Source organism: Pinus tabuliformis, chromosome 1_1 (genome assembly GCF_031772625.1).
Source record: "Pinus tabuliformis cultivar Carrire ecotype Pingquan chromosome 1_1, CPIR1, whole genome shotgun sequence".
Taxonomy (NCBI): domain Eukaryota; kingdom Viridiplantae; phylum Streptophyta; class Pinopsida; order Pinales; family Pinaceae; genus Pinus; species Pinus tabuliformis.
This window is the reverse complement of record NC_142297.1, coordinates 583,649,836-583,674,567: the sequence shown is the minus strand read 5'-3', so window position 1 is coordinate 583,674,567 and position 24,732 is coordinate 583,649,836. Positions and strand designations below refer to the sequence as shown.

General features: G+C 38.3%; 1 protein-coding gene across 4 annotated transcripts in view; it reads left to right on the top strand.

Moving 5' to 3' along the window:
* The first annotated feature begins 18,730 nt into the window (after positions 1 to 18,730).
* Positions 18,731 to 24,732, top strand: part of LOC149214593 (phytyl ester synthase 1, chloroplastic-like) — a 536,108-nt gene continuing 530,106 nt past the window's right edge. For 2 of the 4 annotated variants that reach the window (XM_089392337.1, XM_089392336.1), the window contains exon 1: positions 18,731 to 19,283. In XM_089392337.1, the coding sequence (XP_089248463.1) occupies positions 18,971 to 19,283 (313 nt within the window). In that variant the 5' untranslated portion in view covers positions 18,731 to 18,970. The remainder of the gene's footprint in view (positions 19,284 to 24,732) is intronic. The other 2 variants (XM_089392339.1, XM_089392340.1) reach the window with 1 other exon arrangement.

Sequence of the window (24,732 nt, the reverse complement as noted above, 5' to 3'; positions counted from 1 at the left end):
CCGAAACAAAGGGATAGGGGAAGTGGGTGGCCCACCCAAGGTGGGCCCAGCCCGACCTCCCTTCCCATTAAAAAAATTCTTTATGTAGAAAAAGGAGGAGGCGGGATTTGACCACCCAACCTCCTCCATAATAACCAATCATCAACCAACTCGCCAATGGAACCCTTGTGAAGTCCATCCGCCCATTTTTTATTTAAACGTACTTCATTAGTGCGCCCAGGAGATGAGGGAGCGCACACAGTTCGAGGCAAATTTTTGCAGGAGGGTTGAATTTTCACTTTGTCAGATTTTGACAAATTTTATATGGTTTCAGCATTTCTCGACACCACGAATGCAATGGCGCTGTCTATTTCTCCATCAAAGTTCTGTATTTTTTGGCCATTTTTCAGTATGGAGGTATAAGACTCCTTTTTTGTAATTGATGCTTGTACTCTTATTTCTCATGCCACTTAATGAATGAAGGCCTCCCCATTGATCGAGCAGGGACTGGAGCCGTAGTCCAAGTCAAATGAACTCCGTTATCAAGTCCTGTTGTCTTCTTTCATGCTTTATGTGTTTCTCCTCTTCTCTCATGTGCACATTAAATTTCTATGTTTAAGCTACAATTTATGCATGCAGTTCTTTAATACATCTATAAGCAAAAGATCTTGGATCAAGTGGTATCGGAGCAGGTCTTTTTAGATGTGAATTTCATGTTTGTATGCTAACAAGGAACAGACTCTGAAGAGGCAAAGGGAAACTAAAGTATTTCGATCCCCAAGCGGGGCGTGCAAATCGAAGGAGAAACATGGCAGATGAAGAGGCTCATCATGAAGAGGAGTGCAATTTCTGCAAAACCTTCTATACAATGGCAGAAACTTTCGGTCAGTTGCTTTCAAGGCTGGAGAAAGCAAAAGAGAGTTTCTAGAAGAACAAGGTTCAGTGCATGGAAATGGTGGAGAAGAACCCATCCTTCTCCTTCCACGAGTGAAACCTTTCTTTAAATTAGATGTCAAATTTGATCTTCCCATGTTTAACGATGAAAGTAATGCAGAAAAGCTTAATAACTGGATTAGGCAGATTGAAATCTACTACAGGATTCAACAAATCGAAGAGGACGAGGCAAAGATTCAGCTGGCCTCTCTTCGACTAAGTAGCACCGCTCTCGTTTGGTGGGAGAGCAAATTGCGAAGCAATAAGAGTGTGGGTAATCTTCTTTCCTCATGGCCTAGTTTCATTTCTGCATTAAAGGAACAATTCTATCCCTTGGGTTATAAACAAAAAGCCTTAATGGATTGGCAATACTTAAGGCAAGGCAGAGGTCAGGATGTTCAAAGCTTTACAGAGGAATTTAGAAAACAAGCACTTAATTTGGGCATTGCACTTGACTCACCTGAAGTAGTAACTAAGTATATTGGATCATTACATAGTTACCTTAGACATTCATTATTATTGTTTGAACGAACTACTATTGACTCAGCGAGTGTAAAGGCCATCAATCTTGAGAACAGGGGCAAAAATTAAAGAGATGATCATTTCAAGAAACCACCTTTCAAACCTCCAAATGGAAAACCCAAAGTGAAAGGAAAAGGAAAGGAGAAGAGGACGACATTAACCAAGAAATATGAAGGAGAAAGGCCTTATTGCACCCACTGCAAAAAGGAAGGTCATGACGACGATCATTGTTGGAACCTGTACCCGAAAAAGAGACCAAAGAAGTATGGAGGAAAAAGCAAGCAGAAGACAATGGAAACTGTGCAGCAAGACCTTGGATCCGATTTCGGAGATGAAGCATTGATCACAACAATAGGAAAAAGATATACTCCAAATCACATGAAGGCACTAGTTCAATAGATGAGTCTCTTCCTAATGAACGGAAGAGAATTGAGCTACTTCATATTAGAGTTATCATATATCATACAAAATTGGAAACTCTTTTTGATACCGGATCCTAAGCGAACTTAATTTCACAGTCCTTGGTAAAGAAGTTAGGCTTAGAAACCAAACCACATCCAAAACCTTACCCACTTGGATGGATACATGATAAATCAAAACTGAATGTAACTAAGCAGTGCAAGGCTAAATTTGTGATCGCTTCTAAGTTAGTGGATGAGGTAAAACTTGATGTGATACCATTGGATATCTGCGGCATGGTGTTAGGGAGTCCACATCTATATGATAGAAAGGAAATATTCTTCCGTCATGAAAACAAATACCAAATGACAAAAGATGGGGTAGAATATATTGTAAGGGCTCATCAAACTAAAATAAATGCCAACCTTGTAAGTGCAGGACAAATGAAGAGGTTGGTGAATTCCAGTAAGGGTTGCATGCTTATGGTTGTAAGGGGGAAGATGCAGAATTATCCAATGCTTTCTAGGGTTGTGATCATGTGCATAAAAAGGAATTATGTGAATTAATTTCTAACTATGATGAGATGTTTCAGGAACCAAGGGGATTACCTCCGAAGAGGGAAATCCAACATGAGATCCATTTGCAGCATGACACTCCTTTACCAAATATTGGCATGTACAAGATGTCAACCATTGAGATGGAGGAGATCAAAAAGCAGGTGCAGGAACTATTGAACCAAGGGGTCATCAGACCAAGCACTTCTCCATACGGCTCACTGATTTTCTTAGTGCCGAAGAAATATGGCACATGGAGGATGTGTGTGGATTATCGAGCACTAAACAAAATCACGGTGAAAAATTGTTACCCTCTTCCCCGCATTTATGACTTATTAGATCAGTTAAAGAATGCTATCTATTTCACCAAATTGGATTTGCGTAGTGGTTATCACCAGGTCCGAATTGCAGAGCAGGATGTGTGGAAAACTGCATTCAAGACCAAACAGGGGTTGTTCGAATGGATGGTGATTCCATTCGGACTTTGCAACGCTCCAACTATTTTCATGAGGATCATGAATGATCTCTTTAGGCCTTTCATTGATGAATTTGTTCTTGTATATCTAGATGATATTCTTATCTTTAGTAAAAGTTGGAATGAACATGTATGCCATGTGAAGAAAGTGCTTGATGTATTGAAAAAAGAAAAACTATATGTAAAATTGTCAAGGTGTGAGTTTGGGAAAACCTCTTTGGCTTACCTAGGTCATATTGTTGGTCATGGTCAACTAAAAATTGATCCTTCTAAAGTTGAAGTAATTGTAAATTGACCTAAGCCTACTAGTGTAACCGAGGTTCACAGCTTTTTGGGTGCAGTACAATATTGGACGAGATTTATTGCCAATTTCTCTATTATTGCAACACCTTTACATGCATTGACAAGTGTAAAGAAAGTCTTTCAATGGGGAGGAAAGCAGCAGAAGTCCTTTGAAACATTGAAAGAAAAGATTAGCGTCGCATCGGTCTTGGCCTTACCAGATCTCCAACAGCCATTCGAGATCGAGACAGACGCCAGCAGATATGCCATGGGAGTTGTACTGATGAATCAAAAGAAGTCGATATGTTACCATTCAGAGAAGTTTTCTTAGGCTGTGATAAACTATCCCACTTATGACACTGAGTTATATGCCTTAGTTCAGAGTGTGAAAAAGTGGAAACACTACTTGTTCGGCAAGGAGACCATCATCCATACAGATCATCAACCCTTGCAGTATCTTTAGTCACAAACCAAGTTGCAGCAATCTCGTCATTTCAGGTGGATGGGTTTTCTTTAGCAGTTTCATTTGGTAATAATGTATAAGAAGGGGACTAGCAACAAAGTGGTTGATATGCTATCTCGCCCTCCTAATTCTGCTTCTGTTATTTTGCATAATGCTTCGTTATCTTTTGAAAGTTATGCTGAACAATATGCTAACGATGATGACTTTAAGGAGATTTATGCAAAACTAACCCATGGTTCACAGGTGGACAACTATCACTTGCAGGGGAAATTGTTGTATCGCCTTGGAAAATTGTGCATACCCACAGGAGAAAGGGTATATGTAATCCAGTAGGCCCACACCTCCCTTATGTCTGGTCATTTTGGTGTTGAAAAAACATTGTGTCATGTACAAAGATTTTGTTTTTGGCCTCATATGAAGAACATTGTGACTCTCTACGTAAAGGGATGTGTGATGTGTTTTGTTTCAAATCCCTCTAATAGAAAATTTGAGCTCTACACACCACTCCCTATTCCGAGTCATCCATGGGAAAGGGTGTCGACGAATTTTGTAAGAGGTTTGCCTTTGTCTTGAAAAAGTCACGAATGTTTGTATGTCGTCGTTGACTGTTTTAGTAAGATGTGTACTTTAATGCCTTGTAAAAAGCAGATCACTGCAGAGCAGACTTCTTATCTTTTCTTTCAGCATGTTTGGGTCCATTTTGGGTTGCCCACATTAATTGTGTCAGATCGAGACTCTCGCTTTCTCGGAGAGTTTTGGACTGGCTTGTGGAAGATGATGGACACCAAGTTGAAAAGAAGCACGACATTTCATCCACAGACTAGCAGACAGATAGAGGTTGTCAACCGCACTGTGGTACACTTGTTGCGAGGCTATTGTAGGAAACATCCTAAGTTGTGGGATGAGCAGCTTCCATATTTGCAACATTCCTACAACCGAGCAGTGAACTCATCTATGCATCGTTCACCATTTGAGATATGTTTTGGCTACCTACCAAAAGATCCTTTTGGTATGATATTTGGAAGGGAAGATGACTCCAGTGGGCGTGGTGACAGGGAAAAAGCGCAGCAATTCATTCAGCGAGTCTAGTTGATTCACCAAGCAGTACAGGAGTAGTTGGAAAAAATTCAAGCCCGGTACAAGGCTTGACATGACAAACACTGAGTCGACCATCAATTTCAAGTGGGCGACAAAGTGTGTTTCCATATCAGCAAGGACAGGATGAAAGGAGAGGGGGGAAGAAGTTGCGACCAATCTGGTATGGTCCATTCACCATCTTGGAGAAGATTGGAAACAATGCCTTCCATCTCGATTTGCCGATATATATGCAAATGTAATCTGTAGCGAATGTGGAAAACTTAAAGCTGTATGAGCCACCATTGATTATGGACACCGAAGAGGTAAGCACAATTCCTATAGTTGATGACTTTGCACCAAAGTATCTTGATGAGTTACCTGAAGACATCATCCTTGACAGAAGGACCAGGACTTCACAACGGGGAGATGTGGAATACCTTCGAGTTGGTTTCAAGGGGATGCACCCTAGCAAGGCAAAATGGCCGGAAAAAGAAAGAGTGAGGGAACAATTCCCTCACTTGCCAATTGACTAATAAAGCTTTTGGTGATCCAAAAGCTCTTCAATGTAAAGGATTTATCCAGGTGGATCTTCAGACACCAGTGGCATTGAAAAGGCTCAAAATTCAAAGTGGCAGAAAGATGATTAACTTAACATCAGATCGAAGTGCTCGTCACCCTGAATCCAACGGTGCGAACAACACTCCAATCCGAGTCCGGATGAGGAAGATAGAGGCAGTCAAAGTTGGGCTGACTTTCTGTTGAATGGGCAGGATTAATGAAGACACAATTCGGACTTTTTCGAGCAGACGAAATCTGACCAACTCTAGCCAGATTCCAAGCGAAATTGTCACCTGATTAAAATGACTCCTTCGGTCAAAATCTGGATTTTTCAAAATTGTCATATTGTTTTAAATAAATAAAAAAAATATTAAAAGGGGGTGGCGGGCCACCAACCCTGGCACCCCAAGCCTTATCACCGCAACAAATTAACAGAGGGCGGGCCACCAACCTTGGCCCCTCCCCCCTCCCATGGAACCACCATTCATCACCGTCGGGGCCATTGCAATAAAGGTGGGTTGGCCCTTGGGGCACGGACCCAATCGAAAGACCACGCCATGTTATGTGTATGGGCCACTGAAACAAAGGGATAGGTGAGATGGGCAGGCCGCCCAAGGTGGACCCAACCCGACCTCCCTTCCCATTAAAACAATTCGTTATGTAAAAAAAGGATGAGGCAGGGTTTGACTGCCCGACCTCCTCCATAATAACCGGATCATAAACCAACTCGCCAATGGAACTCTTGTGAAGTCTGTCCGCCTGTTTTTTATTTAAACACAGTTCATCAGTGTGCCTAGGACAGGAGGGAGATTTTTGTAGGAGGGCCAAATTTTCACTTTGTCAAATTTGACAAATTTTATATGGTTTCAGCATTTCTCGATGCCACGAATGCAATGGCGTTGTTCATTTCTCCATCAGAATTCTGCATTTTTCGGCCATTTTTCAATATGGAGGTATAAGACTCCTTTTTTGTAACTGATGCTTGTACTCTTCTTTCTCATGCCACTTAATGAATGAAGGCCTCCCCATTGATCGAGCAGGGCCCAGAGACATAGTCCAAGTTGGACGAACTCCGTTATCAAGTCTTGTTGTCTTCTTTCATGCTTTATGTGTTTCTCCTCTTCTCTCATGTGCACATTAAATTTCTATGTTTAAGCTACAATTTATGCATGTAATTCTTTAATACATCTATAAACAAAAGATCTTGGATCATGGGATTTCGTCTTCGCTGATACAAAATGCATCTCATCTTAATTAACCATCTGTCTTATGTACTCCAATGCAAATATCCTCATGGGGAGGAACTTTGGCAGCTTGTAGGGGGCCAACTCACAACCATACACTCTTATTTCAGTGTAGTTTTGGTACAAGTACCAATCACTAGTTTTGGCTTGATTAGGCAATTGCATAATTCTCTTTATATCTTCATTTATCCTTGGTTTTGTAGTCCCACTGAGGAGGCTCATTGCTGGGTGGACAAACATTTCCAAAAATGTCTTGTAATTGAAGTCTTTTTGATATTTCATTACCAATGTTGTCCAAAATATCACTGATTGAGGTTCACCTTCCTCATTCATTTTTCTTAATGAAAACTGGAACCTGTCTGCTTAAAAATACAAAAACATGTAAACCAACATTGAGGAGTAATGAAAACCTTCATTTGTGAAAAAATTGACAAGTTGTTCATGGATTGTATTTGCTAGAAATTGGCTGAAGTTGAAAAGGACATAAGGCTTGGATTCAGTTGAGAGGATAGATAGGAAAGCTATAATAGCTTCATCAAGCCATTGGTCAAAATAATAGCCAAGTAAATAGGATAGAACTATGGCAATATGTTTAGTTTTTTCAGGGAAAACAGAGGAGGAATAAGGAGGGTTTTTGCTTGGCAGAGGTGTGTTCACAACCATGAAAAGTTCTAATGTTTTAGCTCTCTTGGACAAATCAAGTTTTTGGTACATTGGAATCAGAACTTCATGTGAAAAAGGAAGGAATCCTTCAATAACCGGGGCCTGCATCATCTGCACGATGGATTGTTCATCATTTGTGAATAAATATGTCCTATTGGGGCCATCACCGCCCTTTGCTGTGGTTTGTAACATGAATGACACTTCCTGATCAGTTCTGGGAAACTATGTGTTTTAGGGAAGATATAAAAAGGCAGGTTGGTGTCCCAAAGGCCTATGTCATCCATTTCCTCCATGAATTTGTCCTCCCACCAGCAATATATATTAAATAGATCAAATTCTGAGAGGGTTTCATGGATCTTGAAATCCCTGTCGGCCAATGGTAAATGATCTAAATCCAGTGGTGGGTGCACCATTGGGTTGAATACTTCTGGTTCTTTCTTCTTTGGTGCCATTGCTATTTTCTCTGCAGCTTTCCTCTAAAAATTGTCCTGTGCTAAATCTGTAACAAAAAGGGATAAAAGAAGTGGGATTTCAGTGAGGGAGAAAGAATAGGGATTTAAATAGAAATGGGATTCAAGAGTGGGAAATGATGATCGCTGCAAGAAAATGAGTAATCTTGCACTGTATTACTGTGCTTTGGCTTCACTGTGCATTCTTGGTAATGGCTTAATGGAGTGGAAAGACGCCTGCAAGTGAACAATAATAGTTAAAATTTGAAATCAGTGTGAATTGGTGGTTTTATTATTTGTAATCGTGCCGTTGGATTGGCCTGATTTGGCGCGGGTCCATTGGCTAACAGCCCAACCCATTTATTTCCCAATGGCAGGAATGGAAGTGATTGGGTGGATGGGACGGTTTGGCGCCATGAGGTGGTGGGTGTCCAACGGTCGAATAGGTGAGTGGTTTGGATGGTATCGAATAGGGGGGCCTAGGGAGTGGTAGGTGGTATGAGAGGGGGGGTGTGAACTCATGAGGGAGTGACATGTATGGGGGCGGAAACCGCTGACTTCGGACTACCCCCGGGATTAACTTTCGGAGGGTGAGGGGGGGCCAGAAAGGGACGTGGGCCGTTAGATCAGGTGGAGTGAGAGGAGATGGGGTGAAAGATGGTAGGTTGATTAGCCATGATATGACAGGTGAGTACAGTAGTGGGGTCGGGAGATAAATGGGGTGAACTATAGAGACAAAGGGGTAAATAAATAAGGTTTAAGGGGGAATGATTATTAATGGGATATAAGACCCCTTCCTTATAAATTTCCTTATTTCGACCTTAGAAAAGATTGGAATTTTCTTCTAACCTTAGGAAAATATTGGAAACTGACTTCCAACTTTTGAAAAATGTCTTTTGATATCCCTTCTCTTTTCTTTGAATCTACTTACCCTTATTCCATAGCCTAACATTTTTTTTTCTCTTCCATTTGCAGGGTGCACTTAGACCTACAGACACTTCCATCTTTTTTTCTTTTTTTTTGCATATCTTTTTCTTTAAAAATCTAACCTACTCTATCACTTATTTCTCCCCTTTGGTCCAGATTAAACAATTGGACCAAATTCAATTTCTACCTAGCTAGTGATTTGTCAAGGTTAAATTGTTTGGAAAATATTTATTTTCTAACCTATGAACATAAATTGAAATTTGTTCAATCATGCTTAAACTGTATGATTTGAACAACATTTCAGGTTCTCTTTTCTTTTCTTTTTTCTTTTTAATGAAATCAATTGAAATTTGACATCTTATGAACAATTTGAAACCTGCAAACTATGAAATGCTTAATCACCTTGAGATCCTATAAATTATATGACCCTAACATGATGTGTGATTTACGAGGGCCAATGGCAGAGTGACGCTTGGCACCTCTCGATTGGCTAGGACCTTTGCCATGTCATCAAATCAACCCTGAACTTTGACCGTCTCTAACTTCTGCATACGAGCTTGGATTTGAGTGTTGTTTGCACCATTGGATTCATAATGATGAGCTCTTTAATATGAATTTAAACTTATCAAAATTCTGACACTTTGGAATTTTGACAAATTTTGAGCTCTTGATCATGTTAGGAGGCTTCAATGTTAGAAATGTAACTAACCAAGTTATTATTTGAAGCAATGACTCCAACCATATTCATGTTTGGCTAGATGAGGACCTTGATATAGCTAGTAGATTTGAAAGGAACTTTGAAGATCAGAGTGATAATTTATTTGGTACTAAATTAGTCAAGCTTTATAGTTCCCACGACTTTATAATTTGTAATGGCATAACTAAGTGGCCAAATTCCAACTAGATGACTTGTATTTATGGGCTTGGTAGTAGTGTTGTGGATTATGTGATATATGTTATCCATATCTCCAATCAAATTGTAAATTTTGACATATTAAATGACCATGACCTTGATTCTGATCATAGACCTTTATCCTTAACTCTAAAATTTAACATGCACACTAGCCACATCCAAGAGAATTATGATAAGAAAAGGCACCTACTCTTTGACAAAAGTAAAATGGATTTCTTCTCGAAGGATTTTAAAATAGATTTATACCTTTTAACTTATGAGGATAACATTGAACACCTCTATCATAATTTTACTACAACCCTTTGCACTGCTATTGGCAAGTTCTCTAATGAGGTGAAATATAAAAATAATAATATAATTACCAACCCTTAGTATGATAATGATTTTAATTTTGCTAGAAAGTTGATAAGGGATGCTCCTAGTGAAACCTTAAAATTTGATAAATAAATTTGTACAAAGCTCCCGTTAAAATAAATAAGAGATGTTATATAAATATGAAGTAAGAGAAATTACTTCACCTTTCTAAAGTTGGTCCCAAAAAGTTTATGAGAAATGTTATAATTGTAAATCCAAAGAAAATAAAGTGATTCACTTAAAGAATTGAAATATCTACCTCAAAATCCTTTATGTATCTCCTAATTCCAGGGGGAACCATTTTGATTTCTCCTATAGAGGATAACATCTTTTCATTGGAAGATATTGAATTTGTGGTTAAGCACCTCACTAATGGGAAATCTAAGCATATTGAATGTTGTCAAGTTGAAATTTTTAGAATGGGAGGGTCTGTCCTTATCCCTCACATAGACAAGCTCATCAATTTGACAGTGAAGCAAGGATTTCCTAAGCCTTGGACGCAGAGCCTCATTGTGTCTATTTTTAAAAGTGGTGATAAAAACATTCCCTCTAATTATAAAACTATTATGATCAGTCAAATTTTAGCCAAGATGTATGAACTTATTTTAGAAAAGAAAATTATCCCATGGCTTGCAAGCCATGGTAAAAGAGCTAAAGGCCAAGTTGGGTTTAAGAAACATCATTCAACTATTGACCATATTGTTACTCTTAGGATCATTGTAGAGAAATGTCGTAATATTATGTCTAACTTCTTCTATTGTTTTGTGGACTTGAGAAAATATTTTGACATTGTTCCTGAAGCTATGGAAGAGGCTGGAGCAGATAATGTTTCCTCTCGAATTCAGGGTTATTGTGACAAGGTTGTATGAGAATGTTATTTCCAAGCTTAAAACCATTGAGGGTTGGTTAGAAGAAATTAATTGCAACATCAGAGTCAAGCAAGGGTATCCCTTATACCATACACTTTTTAGCATTTACATTGATAAGAGTGAAGAGGTTTACAAGGTGCAAGATGTGTTGGCCCCACACTCACTAGTATTATCATAACTCTTCTCCTTTATATTGTTGATATTGTTATTGTGGCACGGAGCCATGATGATCTTGGTAATCAACTAAGAATCCTCCAATATTTTTGCACCAAGATTGATATGAATGTTAACACTGACAAGACTAAAGTCATGATAACTAAATCCAAAAAGATTACCTACGACAATTTCATTTAATATAATAACTACTTGGAGGAAGCTCCTTCATACAAATATATGAGAATTGACATTAATCATCAACTCAATTGGAATTATAACATTGAGAAAAGAATAAGTGAAGGATGGCAAGCTTACTATGGGCTCGAAAACAATTGTAAGTCAATAGATATTTGGATTTGGGATAAAAAAAATTCCTCTTTAAGACTTTGGTCACCCCTATTATTTCATATGGATGTGACGTTTGGGGTTGTAGAACATCTTGATAGTCATGGAGGAAGATTGAACAGTTTCAAAAGAATTTTATAACCTACAACCTCAAGATTAAAGGATGCACTCCATACCCTATCCTCTTGATTGAAACTAGCCTTTCCCTTATTGAAAGCATGGTTATGACTAGGTATATCATGCATAAGAAGAAGTTATACAACATGGAAGCCAAGAGGCTTTCCAAAATTTCTTCTAAATCTTGCCAAAACTCCCACATTTGGCTCAAGAAAGGATGACATAAGGATGTCCAATTTTGGCTAGATCATTGGGGGATAAAGAATGAGATCATCTTGCAGAATAAACATAACATTAAAAATATTAGTATTTCCAAATTTAAGGAAATTTTATGGAGCAATAAAGAGTTAGAGGGAAAAAAGAAATTAAGTATTATACAAGGTGATCAACCCTAATCTTGAAAGCTATATATTTATATGCCTTAACTAGCATTAAGAAAATAATGAGCATTGCTAAGATGAACTAATTCTCATGAGCTTCATAGTGAAACTAGAAGCTGGTCTACTTCCAAAACAACATAGGAAGAAAGACAGTCACTTGTGTGATATTAAGAGGGTTGAAGATGAAAAACACTTTATCTTAGATTTCCCAACTTATAATCACATTTGTTCTAATTTTTTAAATATTTGTCACACTACCAACCTTTTTGACCTACAACTTATAATCAAATTTGTCCTAATTTTCAAAATATCTATCACACTACTAACCTTCTTGACCTATTAAGGCAACAAAACTATGGTGATCAAGCATAAAAATAACATGTTAAAGAATTTCGATCAATTTCTTACCTTCCTAAGGTTCAATAAACCATATTGTTCTTAATGGACGTTAATCATCATCATCAATATCAATTAATTCTCAAGTGTAATTTTTTTCATCAATTAACTTAATTTGTTTATATTATTCAATATATTAATTTTTCATTTTTATCTTTATTAATTATTTGTAAAGTTTGTTTTTTTCTTACACTATCTTATAATATAATTTATTTGAGTGAATAAGTTAATATTTTTTGGATTCTTTTTATATTATTGATTTTTACTCAATTTAGTTTAATATTAATACTTTATAACTGATTTTTAATGGTTAGATTTTTTATCGGGCATTTTGGAATAGACTTTAAAAATTTTAATTTAATTATCAATAATTATTAGGTGGATAGTACAGATATAACCTCCAAAAAAAATAATTTTCTAAAAATGTTCTTTGGGGGTTGTTTTTTTGTTGTTGTAAGGAAGAAAACATCCATTCTATTAATAAGAATAGAGTACATGAGCGAGCCCTATGTAGACACTAGATCACCAAGGAAAATCTACAACTTTCTACAACAATAACAAGGGCTTAAAGTGTCACACAAAAAAGATGGCACTGGTAGTAATCTAGATCACATCAAAATTTTAGAAGTGCTTTTTTATAAGAGACAAAAACTATTATGCCATAAAAAAATGCTATTTGTACTAAATATAAGACAGTTAGGTAGTAAAAAAATCATGTAACATAACAACAAATATTGAAAGTTGGTTGGCTCGCTGATGAAATCAAAAATCTTAATTCATTCGTGAATTCTTCAAAAAATATTATAACCAAATTTTTGGAGGTTATATCTCTATCATCCATATAATTCAGGAAATTTTATTCCAAAAGAAATACCTAAAAATAAAATTATAATTTAATTATTTTTTAAATCTTGATACGATGAAATATGAATTTTGATGTTTATTGAAATTTATATAATTAGATTAATATTATTTATTACTTAATTTTTTAACAAACATGGATTTCTCATAATGAATAAAACGTTTATAAAAAATATTGAAATGTTTTTAAATCCCAACCTCATTTAAATTATAAAAAAATATTACAAAATTTACTTAATTTAATAATTTTTTATTATAAACTAATAATAAATAAATAAAAGTCACTCAATATTTTATAATTAGGAAGAAGAAGAAATTATTTTAACGTCCACGAGGCTAAAGATAGCGTATGGGACATATTGCTTCTTCATTTGCTTGATGTATTTGACTCTTTTTTTGTGAAGCTTCAAAATAAATGCTCCCAGCTTCTCGACAAACCCCTCGCTAAATAGATTATCCCAAGAGCTAGCTGCCAACATATCTCCATAACTTTCCTTGTTGTCTTTGAAGGCTTCACATTCTAAAATGAAATGTTTTTCTGTTTCCACTTTTCCAGAAGAACATAAAATGCATACTCTTTCCTCCCACACTTCCTATGGCCTTTTCCAGCGCCCTATTTCACAACGGAGTTGATGAGAATTAATCCTTAACTGAGCAATAAGAATTTTGGCTCTCCAAGAGATATTGGCCTCTATGCATGCTTTTGGTTGATGACTATGAGTGGGATTAAACACTTCAATATAGTAATTTTTATTTCTTCCTAGCTCCTTATCCCAAGTATGCTTGTGGAACTTTTCCATAAAAAAAGCTTTTATCTCTTTGTTGTTTATGGGACACGCGTTCAAGCAAATACCTCATTTACTAAACTATTTGTTATCTTGCTACATCCAAGTTTTTTTTTCTCTCTTGCACAATCTATCATTAAAGACAACCTTAGGCAATCTACCCTCTTCCATTTGCTGATTTTTTTTTAAATACCTCATGACTCGCACAATAGCAATTGCGTCAATAGGAGTAGTCCCTCTTTCGCTTAACAAGATATAATAAGGAACTGCACTTTTAATCTTAAATTTGTTTGTAATCAAACGCTTCTGAATCTTCTCAATTTGTCTCAAATGCATGTCAGATGTACTGCTAGCCCATAGTTCACAACCATACAGAATCACCGGAATCACTAGAAGCCCAAAAAGAGTTTGAGTGGTTTTCCAGTCCCATAACTCTGCCTCTCTACACCTATTTTGAAAAGCATAAAATGCTTTCCAACCCCTAAAGTTTTTTTCTTTCTACAACCTTTCCAGCTTAGATTTTTGTTGAAGTCAATTCTGAGGTATTTGTAATCTGCAACTTCTTCCACAATGTTTCCTTCAAAGTAGAACTTATGCTGGTTATGTTTTCTTTTCTTAGAGAAGACCACTACTTTCATTTTGTTGATATTGACTTACATCCCCACACTTCTACAAAAATTCTCAAGGGATAGTAAGTGCTCTTGCAAACCAAGAGCCGATTTAACAATTAGAATAAGGTCATTTGTATACAAAAGAAGCCTTATAACAAACTTGCCCAAATAGATACCATCACCCCCTTGCGAATTTAACCACTTCTCATTCTTGTCGATATATAAACCAAAAAGGGTAGGAGACAGTGGGCAACCTTGCTTGATCCCGATATCACTTCTAAAATTTTCAAAAATGCCTGCTGAAGTTCTAATTTTGACTTTCACATCTTCATATAGCCTATGCAAAACTGCTCTCGAATGTTTAGGAACCTCAAGTTCCTCCATTCTATGCCAAGGCTTATCCCTAGGAACCAAGTCAAACGCTTTTCTGAAATCAACAAAGCAACAAAAGACTTCCTCCTTTTTCTCCCAAACTTTTTCAATGATGTGCCTTAAAGCTATACATTGATCAACTGTGGAATGTTTAGGTCTAAAACCTGCTTGCCATTTAGCACACTTATCTCTTCCTTCTATGCACTTGCTAATTTTGTTTTCTAGCATACTTCCAAATAGCTTTGCAAACAAAGGGTTTATCATGATGGTCCTATAATTGGAGGGATTATTGACATCACCACTCTTGAAAAGAGGTATTTCCAGACTAGTTGTCCAATTTGTGGGGAGCTCTTGTTGTATGATGTTGTTGAAGATTTTTGTAATGTGAGGTGTAAGAATATTTGAGCCCCACTTTAGATTTTCTGCTTGGAGTTCAGCTAAGTCTTTTGCTTTTCCAACACCCAACTTCTTGATACCCATCTCTACCTCTTGTATCGTGAAGAGTTTAGTATCAGTGTTGACCAAGGGAGGAGGGTCAACCTTGGGAACCTGCTCATAGAGTTGTCTTGCATAGTCAAACCATTTAAAAGCTGTAATATTATTTCCAATTTGTATCTTTTTTGGTTGGAGCTCCTTCCAAAATAATTTGGGATTATTTTTCCCAAGGAAGATTAGTTCTTCCCTCATTGAAACCATGAAATCGACCTTTTTTTTTGCTTAATAACTACTTGTAAGATTTGAGCTTTATGTTATCCTTGTTTGACTCTTTCCACATTCTCCTTGCCTTTTTGCATTCCTTGTCAAACCAAGCATTAACCGGAAATCAATTTGTTTAAGACTTCTTAATTTTTGCTCTTTTGCACTTTGCAAGTGTGCATTGAATTAAATGTGTTAATTCATGACTATGAAGGCTGTGAATTGTAATTTTCTCCTTCTCGAAGAGCCTCTCCAGTGTCATTTTGAATGTATTACAATTTTCTGGGGTCAAAAGAATTTTGCCCTGTGGGAGATTTTGTTAGACATGCTGAATTTTTGACTCTCATTGTTTCTTTCCAATCCAAGAGAAACATAAATAAATTGGTTTGTGATCTGATTTCAAGTCCCACAGTTGATCTCCAATCAAAACTTTCTCCATTTTCTCACATAAACCATGTGAGGAAATTACATAATCTACCACACTTTCTCCATTGTAAGTATTGCAAGTGAAATTACTGGACTTTGCCTATATAGTCAAGCCATTACAAATGACTAAATCAAAGGCCCCACATAGAGTAAGAAATTGTTCACCAAAGAGATTACAACCCTTTTCCTCTGAAATTCTTTCCCTGTAATGATTACTTTCTTCTGTAAGCCAAATAGGGTTACAATCATCTTTACAACAAAGAATGCTAGCTTGCTCACTTGCAGTCCTAACATTGAAATCACCCACTATAAGGACTTCACCTAGCTGTGAATATGTTGCAATATCCGCTTTTAAGGCTGCAAATGGATCTTTGTGGTCAAGCCCTCTACCTTTGTAGATTTTTGAAACCTGCGGCGCAAAATAACATGCTGCAATTCTGATGTGGTTTCCATTTTCTGATATTTTAAACCAAATGAATTGCTTATTTGAGTATTCTTTTTCTAACTGAATGAGACGACCTTCTTTCTCCCTTACTAAAACCACGATACCCCTATGCCCTTTTCCATTCCCTGCTGCCTTGTTCCACACTGCCATTTTCTAGTGTCCTTCAAATAGTTTTGTCTTGCACCCTTCATGCTCATGTGTTTCTATGAGGCAAATTATGTCTCTATCTTCTGCAATAGGCCCTAACCCAGGTCCTTGTCTCCATGGGTAACCTTTGCAATTCTAACAAACTAATCTTAAGGAACCCTGGGTATGAATTGATTGCTATTTATTTTGACATGCAAGACTCACATTTAAGTCTTTGTCCCTGCTTTCAATACTGACCTTGCTTACTGATTTCCTGTTGAAGAGTTTGTTGCATGTTCTTTACTACCATCTTGCTGCTTTGTTTTGGAAGGAGGTCCAAATCACACTATCACAGCTTTGCCTTTATAAATCCATGCTCTCTTGTCTTCATCTCTTGCTGCCCTAACCTTTAAAATTTCCTCCCTTCTTTCCTCATGTTGTTTTGCAGTTAAATCTTTTTCTAGAAAAAAAAAAGAACCCCTCAAGATAAACACGATAACAAATCACATGCAAATTATCGAATTAAAAAGAGTTGACAAAGCTCATTGCACATTATTTCAAACCAATTTTTTTTTTCTCGGTAACAAAACTATTCTATTAAATATTTACAGAGTACAAAATACATCAGGTTAGACCCGTTTGCTCTTGCCCAGACATAGACAAAACTGAGACAAAACTAAGACTGTCCATAGACACACAAGCCCGCGCAGGGGATACAGAAAGAACTAACACCATTGACACAAAAAGGACTGTTCAGGTCGTCCCGTGCAGGGGAGACACAAAAACCTATCAGCTTTGATATTCTGAAACAAAAACCATAGACTGACACAACAACAAACCAGGAGACGGCAGCGTGCTTGCGCCTAGGTGGAGCAGGGGCACCGTCGAGATTATTCGCTCGGCTCATCCATTTTCTCCTCCACAATTGGGTACCAGCCGTAGTAATCCTGCTCAACATGGGTAGGCGAGGTCGCTTCCACTTCCCCCGCAGTGGCTGTTGGAGCATTTTGGGATTGCTTGGAAGTATCTTCAATGATGGCCCGGCTCTTGTCATCCTGCTCCATCTCAGTAGTCGGAGCTTGCTCTGCATCCTTCTGGTGGTCCTACGTCCCCTGCTCCTGAGCATCCATGGGGTCATCCACCTCCGGAGGGCTCTCGATGAACAGAATGGAGACATGAGCACTAATTCTCGGATTTGTTGTGGAGCTGGTGAAGTTGAAAATCGTGGAGCCGAAGGTTGGCAAGGATGCCGAGCTGGAAGCCTCTGCATCCAGATGATGGCCTGAGAGCAGGGGAGCGGCTCCAATGGAGCTGACCAGATTACAGTGGCAGCAGTGCCTCACTTCATTCCTCACAGGTCTGCTCGAGCCCCCGCCTCTGGAGGAACCACGACGGCTCAACAACCTTTGTCTGGGTCTCACCATGGTGATTTGAGCCTCCCTGCCAACTGCCAGATGAGCCAAACCGTCGCAAACCAGAACCAGCACTGTAATATACTCCACCGCCTGCGAGGGGGCCGTCTCAACACCAGAGAGGCCAGCCAAGTGCTGCATAACCATATTTCCTTGCTCCCAGCCGGATATAAGCTCGCCATCGTCACCAACCCGCCTCGAAATCCCATCCGCTATAACTGCATCAATGCTCTGGGCATTCACATCTGCTATCCCCCGTCCCTTCAATTTAAACCAGGAGTGTGCCGTCCTCCGTCCTCTCGCATGGAAGGCCACGTGATGCCCATGGATCGGCATGTGGCTTGCTTCCATCTCCCGTCCCATCGCGTTAACCACCCGCATCCGGAGATTTCAAACCAAAATTTAAGTAACTCGTTAAAAAAAATTAAAAATTAATTATAATGGACATCAATACTCATGAAAGAGTTTATTTAATAATGAAAGCAACGATTAATTTAAGAGTTTATTTAATAATGAAAGCAACGATTAATTTGTTATAAATTTTAGGATTGTATGATAAAACCAGTCGTTGAAAATATAACCCATTTTTATAATATATATTGTGCTTCATGTAAGTCATGAATGACCACGGAATTTAAAATTTTAAAATTATATTCTTGCTTTTACGAAGAGTTCATACATTTAAAATTGGAAGGTGTTATGTGTTCATATATTTAAATGGGGAGGTGTTCTGTGTTTTAATTTTGAAAGACCAGTGACGTTACAGTGGCACGGTAATTTGTGTTCCGTAATTTTTTAGTCAATTGCATCATGTAATTTGTGTTGATGTGTTCACGCTCTCTTCGATCAAGTAATTTTGTCTTTCTTCGATCAATAATATATTCCATCGAATATCTCGGAATACGCCAATAATATATTCCATCGAATATCTCGGAATACGCCAGCATGGTCATTTATTTAATGAAACGTAATACGCCAGCATGGTGTTCTGCACGCTGGTTTTGGAGTATAGGAATAATTCAGAGAGTTGGATGAAAATAGTACTCGTATCTTTGAGGTGGGTGGCTCTTTCTATCTTTACATTTCTATTTCCCCAGAAGAATGCAGAGACATTAACACCATCGAAAACATTGAAGATACACATCACATCGAAGCAATAGCGAGCAGAATTGGCAGTGAAGATGGCAACAGTGGCCGATCCTATATCTCTCTGTGCTTTTGGAGAGCACCCAAGACAGTTACAGTTACATTACAGAAGAAAATTCACTGAGTACTCGAACTCAAAGCAGTTACCAAACAGAAAAACCTTCAAACTCAGAATATTCTCTTGTCGGAGTCAAAGAAGTATAGTGGTTGGGAAGAGAGTGGAAGAGATTGTGAAGCAGGCGAAGAAGATGATGAAGCAATCTGGTCAGTGCGGTCCTCCTCGCTGGTTCACTCCTCTCGATTGTGGAAAGCCTCCGCCAAATGCTCCTTTGCTTCTCTATCTTCCAGGTTCTTTTTCTTTTTCAATATTCAAAACACCTGTGAAGGAATGATCTCACATATAGGATTGAAAATATAGGTGTTTCTCATTGACCAAAGTTATTATGTTCTGTTAAGCATCTTTTGTTTAATTTGAAATACAGTTGGCCTGATATGCATAGGCGCCATCCAAAATGTTTTTAATCAGCAACTACTTTGACCAGACAATAGCCCAGGACTTTCTGAGCGTTTACGAATGTTGCAAAACTTAGCATCAACAAAAAATCGGTGGGGTCATCAACTTGGGAAATTGGGAAAACTGGAAAAGTATGGGGAAAACCTGCAAAACTAGGCGATCATAAACTTGGACATGAAAACTCAGGAGAACATAGAAAAATTAGTGACCTGACAAACTTAGAGAAGTCACCTGAAATTGGAGAGTTTTGCAACAGTGCTGTATACTGCTGCTATCAGCTTAGTCTCATAACCTGGACTTGGGGAAGAAAAACCAAAGAGTAAGAATATGTCTCAGACTTGGGGGAAAATTGTAGAAAAACTGATAGGCCTAGGCCAATGTTACTTAAAGACAAAATGATCGTTCTTCCAAAGTTAAAATGGCCAAACTGGCTGAAACTGGTTGAGTAACTGAGTCTTGATCAAACTCAATGGTCCTTGATCAAATTCACCAAAGGCTTAGTGAAGTTCGATTAAGTTCACCCAGTCTTGTTCAAACCATGCGAGTCTTGGCATGTTTGACAAGGTTTGATTAAATTTGGCCAAAATTAGTAAACTCAACTCGTTTAAAAGTCAAGCCAAGTTTTCAGCTGGTGGTTTAAGTGGCATCTAACCGACTGAATCTGAAAAAGTGTTGGCTCGTGTCTGCCGAATTTGAACAAGTGCGACGGGTATGCATCAATTCTTACCAACTAGGTCGAGTGTCAATATTTAAGCAAATTATTCTAGGCACCCATGCACAAGAATATCAATGGTAGTTAGCTTATCAATGGTAGTTAGCTTGGATAATCACTTTGGCACAATTTGTGTGTGTGGTAATTTAAGAGGAACAATGAAAAAACACAGTAAAACATAGAGTTACCCAAATTGAAAAACCAATGGAGTTCTTCTCACATCAATATACCATTTTGCCACACTACACCAAAAACTGGTTATATAGAGAATATATAGAACTACTTGTTTGACTCAATCTAATATGGTATACCTTGTTTGATACAGTCTTACCCATTTTTGCAAACTACTACTTGTGCATTGAATGCACTACACTGCCAAAACTATTGACTATGTAAACTACTTAACAGCTGGATGATGTAGTCAACAATTACATTCAACACTCCCCCTTAATTTTGACTTCATCTTCATTATACTTTTCAGCACAGAGAATTCGTAAATTCTGTCTTTGAAATTCAAAGCTTGCATTTGCCAATGGCTTTGTAAAGATGTCTGCCAACTGATTTTTGGAATTGCAAAACCAAAGATTGATTTTATCATTGTTGACTAGCTCTTAGATGAAGTGAAAATGGGTGTTAATGTGTTTACTTTTGCGGTGAAACACATAATTTTTGGAAAGTGCAATAGCTGAATTATTATCGTAGAAAATAAGGGTTTCTTTCTTTTTAGGCTCCAGATCACTTATCAATCTTCTTAACCAAACTGCTTGGTATGCTGCTCCTGTTGCCACTACATGCTCTGTTTTTTTGCTGATGAAATGGAGACAATGGGCTGCTTCTTGGATGCCCATGAAATTAGTCCTGTACCTAGTTGAAATGCATATCTTAGGGTACTCTTTCTATCATCAATACTTTATGCAAAATCCCTATCTATGTAACTAATAAGATGGCTATCTTTGGAATCAGTGTACAAAATTCCATACTGTATTATTCCTACAATATACCTGTTGACAGTGTTGGAACCTGCCAACAGTAAGAGGGTCTCCGGTATGAAGTCCCAATTAGACCTCTCACCGTTTGGGATAGGAGCCCCATCTGGATAATAGGCCCGGCCACCATAACTTAAAAGTTTGCCTTGGCTGCAATTATCAACATAAGAGATTACACAGAAACTTTGAGATAAGCAAGTAAGTTGACATTGTGAAACATACAATTGCAATGTGTATAAAGTTCTTTCTCGAACAGAGTAGAAAGAGTGATTCTTTAAGAGAAAAGTAATAGTACTATTCTAGTAAACACACATGGGAGCATAGAAAGAATCGTACCCTGCGAAATAGTTCACGTAGTAACAATGATCATGAAAGCAAGTAACAATGCACATTCAACAAGATGTATACCAAAGCCAATGAAATAGTTCATTTTATTTAGTATGTATGAAAACAAACATATACCACAAACATTAAAAGAATAGTCTTACAACATCCACGATACATGCATGAAAGTGCGCCAACTCTGAGAGCTTCAAATATTAAGTGAAAGTTCCACTATGCAATTACAATGATGCAACACTAGCTCCAATAGTGGAATCCTCCAAAGAATGATCTTCTCTCCTATGCCAAGCTAGAGAAGCCAAGGTGAAAAGTCATTTGCTTGAGCTGTGAGGGTTTATTTATAACAAAATGAGGTGACTCTTCACCTCCCCTATGACTCTTGACTTCCCTCACGAATCTTGAGCTCCCATGTGACTTTTGAGCTTCTATGTGACCTTTGAGCTCCTACATGACTCTAGGACTTCCTAGTGGCTTTCCACATTCCATATGTGACCCTTGGGCTTCCACACATTTTACATTTTGTCATCTTTGGAAATACAAAATTACATTCAACAAATTGTGGCAAAATACATGGACAACATAAGACTTTTGTGATGGCACTTTGAGAAGCCATAATTTGGCGACTGTGACATAAGATTCTATTATAGTGTATCAGTGTAAGGTTCTTCTCTTTGCTTCTATGTTTTTAGTTCTTCATGATAGATTTGACTTGTACTTCATCTTCACCCTCCAAAGGATCTAGATAAGTGTTGGAACCTTCTAAGTCAACATGAGTTGTCATCTCTTTGATGTGGCCCAAGATTCCTTTACTCCTGCACGATGATCTCTTTGTATCTCATCTCCCTAAGTATCCTCTTGCAACCTCTCCTTGATTTCCTCCTTGAGAAACATCTTGCCATGTTGAGATGAAAAGACCTACAAGTGAAGCTCACTCATCACAAGAAAACATCAGTCCCAAAATCACCTAGTCTACCTTGTTTCCTTATGCAACATGTTGACTGTGATGGGACAGTGTGCAATGATTGAAGGGAGAGGCCTTCTTGGGCACAGTGCATAGAGTTAGGAGGTAGTGAGTGAGGGTCTGGATATTGTGATTGTGCAATGCACAATGACAAGGGAGAGGTAAGTCATGGATTGCGCCTTGGGCAAGTCCAGGAGGCAAGGATAGCAATCTTAGGTACTGTGACTATGCAATGCACAATGCTTGAAGGAGAGGATGGCCTTACTATCCACTAAGAATGTGCAGTGCACAATATAAGATAGGATGGATCAAGGAATACACAGTGGACAAGTGTAAGCAGCAAGGTGGAGGGTTTTTGCTCAGAGGTTGCTCAATGCGCAGTTGAGGAGGTTGTCCTCAAGATGGGCGCAATGCGCAGGTCTAGGAGGTAAGGGTCTCATCATTGAGGCTTAGGAGTACACAATGCGCTCATCACTTAACTAGAATTTGAATGTGCTCATGAGTTGCGCAAGATGTGAGGACAGGGATGAACTCCAAGATTGACTAAGTGTGAGATTAATGCGACAAGAGAATACAAGCATGTAACAGGTCTTGAACGTGATCACACACATATATACACCCATGCACATAGCAAGAAGATACACAGTACCCAAAACCAACATGCATACAACAAAACGACAGTAAAGCGACACTTATCTCCAAGTGTGACACTTAAGATGTACCTTTACGACACAAGTGTCGACTGTTGATTTCTGTAGCATCAGATGTGCTCTAGCCTCAAGATTTTGCAGAGAGGCTAAGACACATGTATTCTCCAAGACCCAGAAATCGTTTGGGAAAATTCCACCTAGAGATGGTTTAATTAAAATAATTAATCATTTTTAATGTATTCCTAAGTCTAAACTTAGGAAATGTGATTGATTAAAGGGTATTAATTAAATTTGGTGTGAATCTTCTAGAAGAAGACGAGGATCAACCCCTAGTTAATCTTAGCCATCGATTATGTTTTAATCTTGTCCGTTGGTGCTCCAACGAGAGATTATAAGATGGAGCTTTGTGGGCACTTGGAGAACACACCGAGATAGTGAGATCTAGAGATCAAATTTCTCAAGAGTAGCAGTGGTGAGTTGCTAGAGAGAGATCAAGTGATATTCTTGCAGTGAGGGGCAGAGATAGTAGACTGGAGGAGCATTTTTCCAGTCCCAGTGAGTGCAAGGTAGTGAAGGCATCGAGAGGTCCAGAGAGGCAGCACAGTGCTTCAGAGGGAGTCTGAAATTTTGCTGGGGAGTAGTCGAGATGTAGTGCCAGAAGTCGGGGTGTGAGTCCGGAAGGCCAGGGAGTCAAGTTTCCAGTGTGTAGAAGATCAGAAGGAGAGGGTGACGCAGTCCCTTGAGCTGTGACACAGTGACTGCATGAGCCCACGTAGAGACTCTGTAGAGATAGCATAGGGCAGCTCATCCAAAGCCTAGATCAGTGTCGTATTGCCAATGACAGTGTGAGAATATTTCTCACTACCTCTTTGCCAGTTTATTCTCTGCATTAGATACCCAGTTTGGGAATCCAATGATTTGTACTCAAAATACTACTGCATAATAATAAAACCCTCAGTTGCTGCATCGGTTTGTTGGGGTTTTCCGGGGACTTTTGTCCAAAAAAAACGGTGTACTTGTGTGTGTGTTTATTTCTCTCCTGTGTAGTATTTTTCTTCTGCAATATTGTATTTGTGAGGGCTGCAGTGTATTAGTTTTGATATTTACCGTAGGATACAGTAAATAATTTGTTCAGTTTATTTAACAAATAGAATAAACTTAATTAGTTGTTGCAGTAGGATTCGTGGTTTTCGAATTTTCACATGGTTTCAGAGAACAGTTCGTAAGCTAGAGAGCTCAGAGTAGAAAGGGAGAAGAAGGGTTGAATTTCTGCATTGGCAGCAATTCGAAACTTGAGGGGTAGTGTATTTCCTTGGCCAGGAGGGTCAGTTTTTAGAGGAAATTTTACTTCTCTAAGTGAGTCGACAGAGAATAAAATTTTCCAAATCGAAGAGTACCAAAGGTAGAGGGAGTAGCAGCAGTTTCCTTGCAGAGCAAATCTTCAGCTGGGATGTAGATTTTTCAGCAGTTTGCTTGTGTAACTAGCGTCAGGAGGAAGGAAGAGCACACACTGAGGGAATTCTTTCCTCAGGGGAGTTCTAGCCAAGAAGTTTGAATTTTCCTAGCAGAGCAGCAGTAGTTGTGTGCAAATTTTCTCACTCTAGAAGGGAGTGCGAATAGCTGGGCAACAAT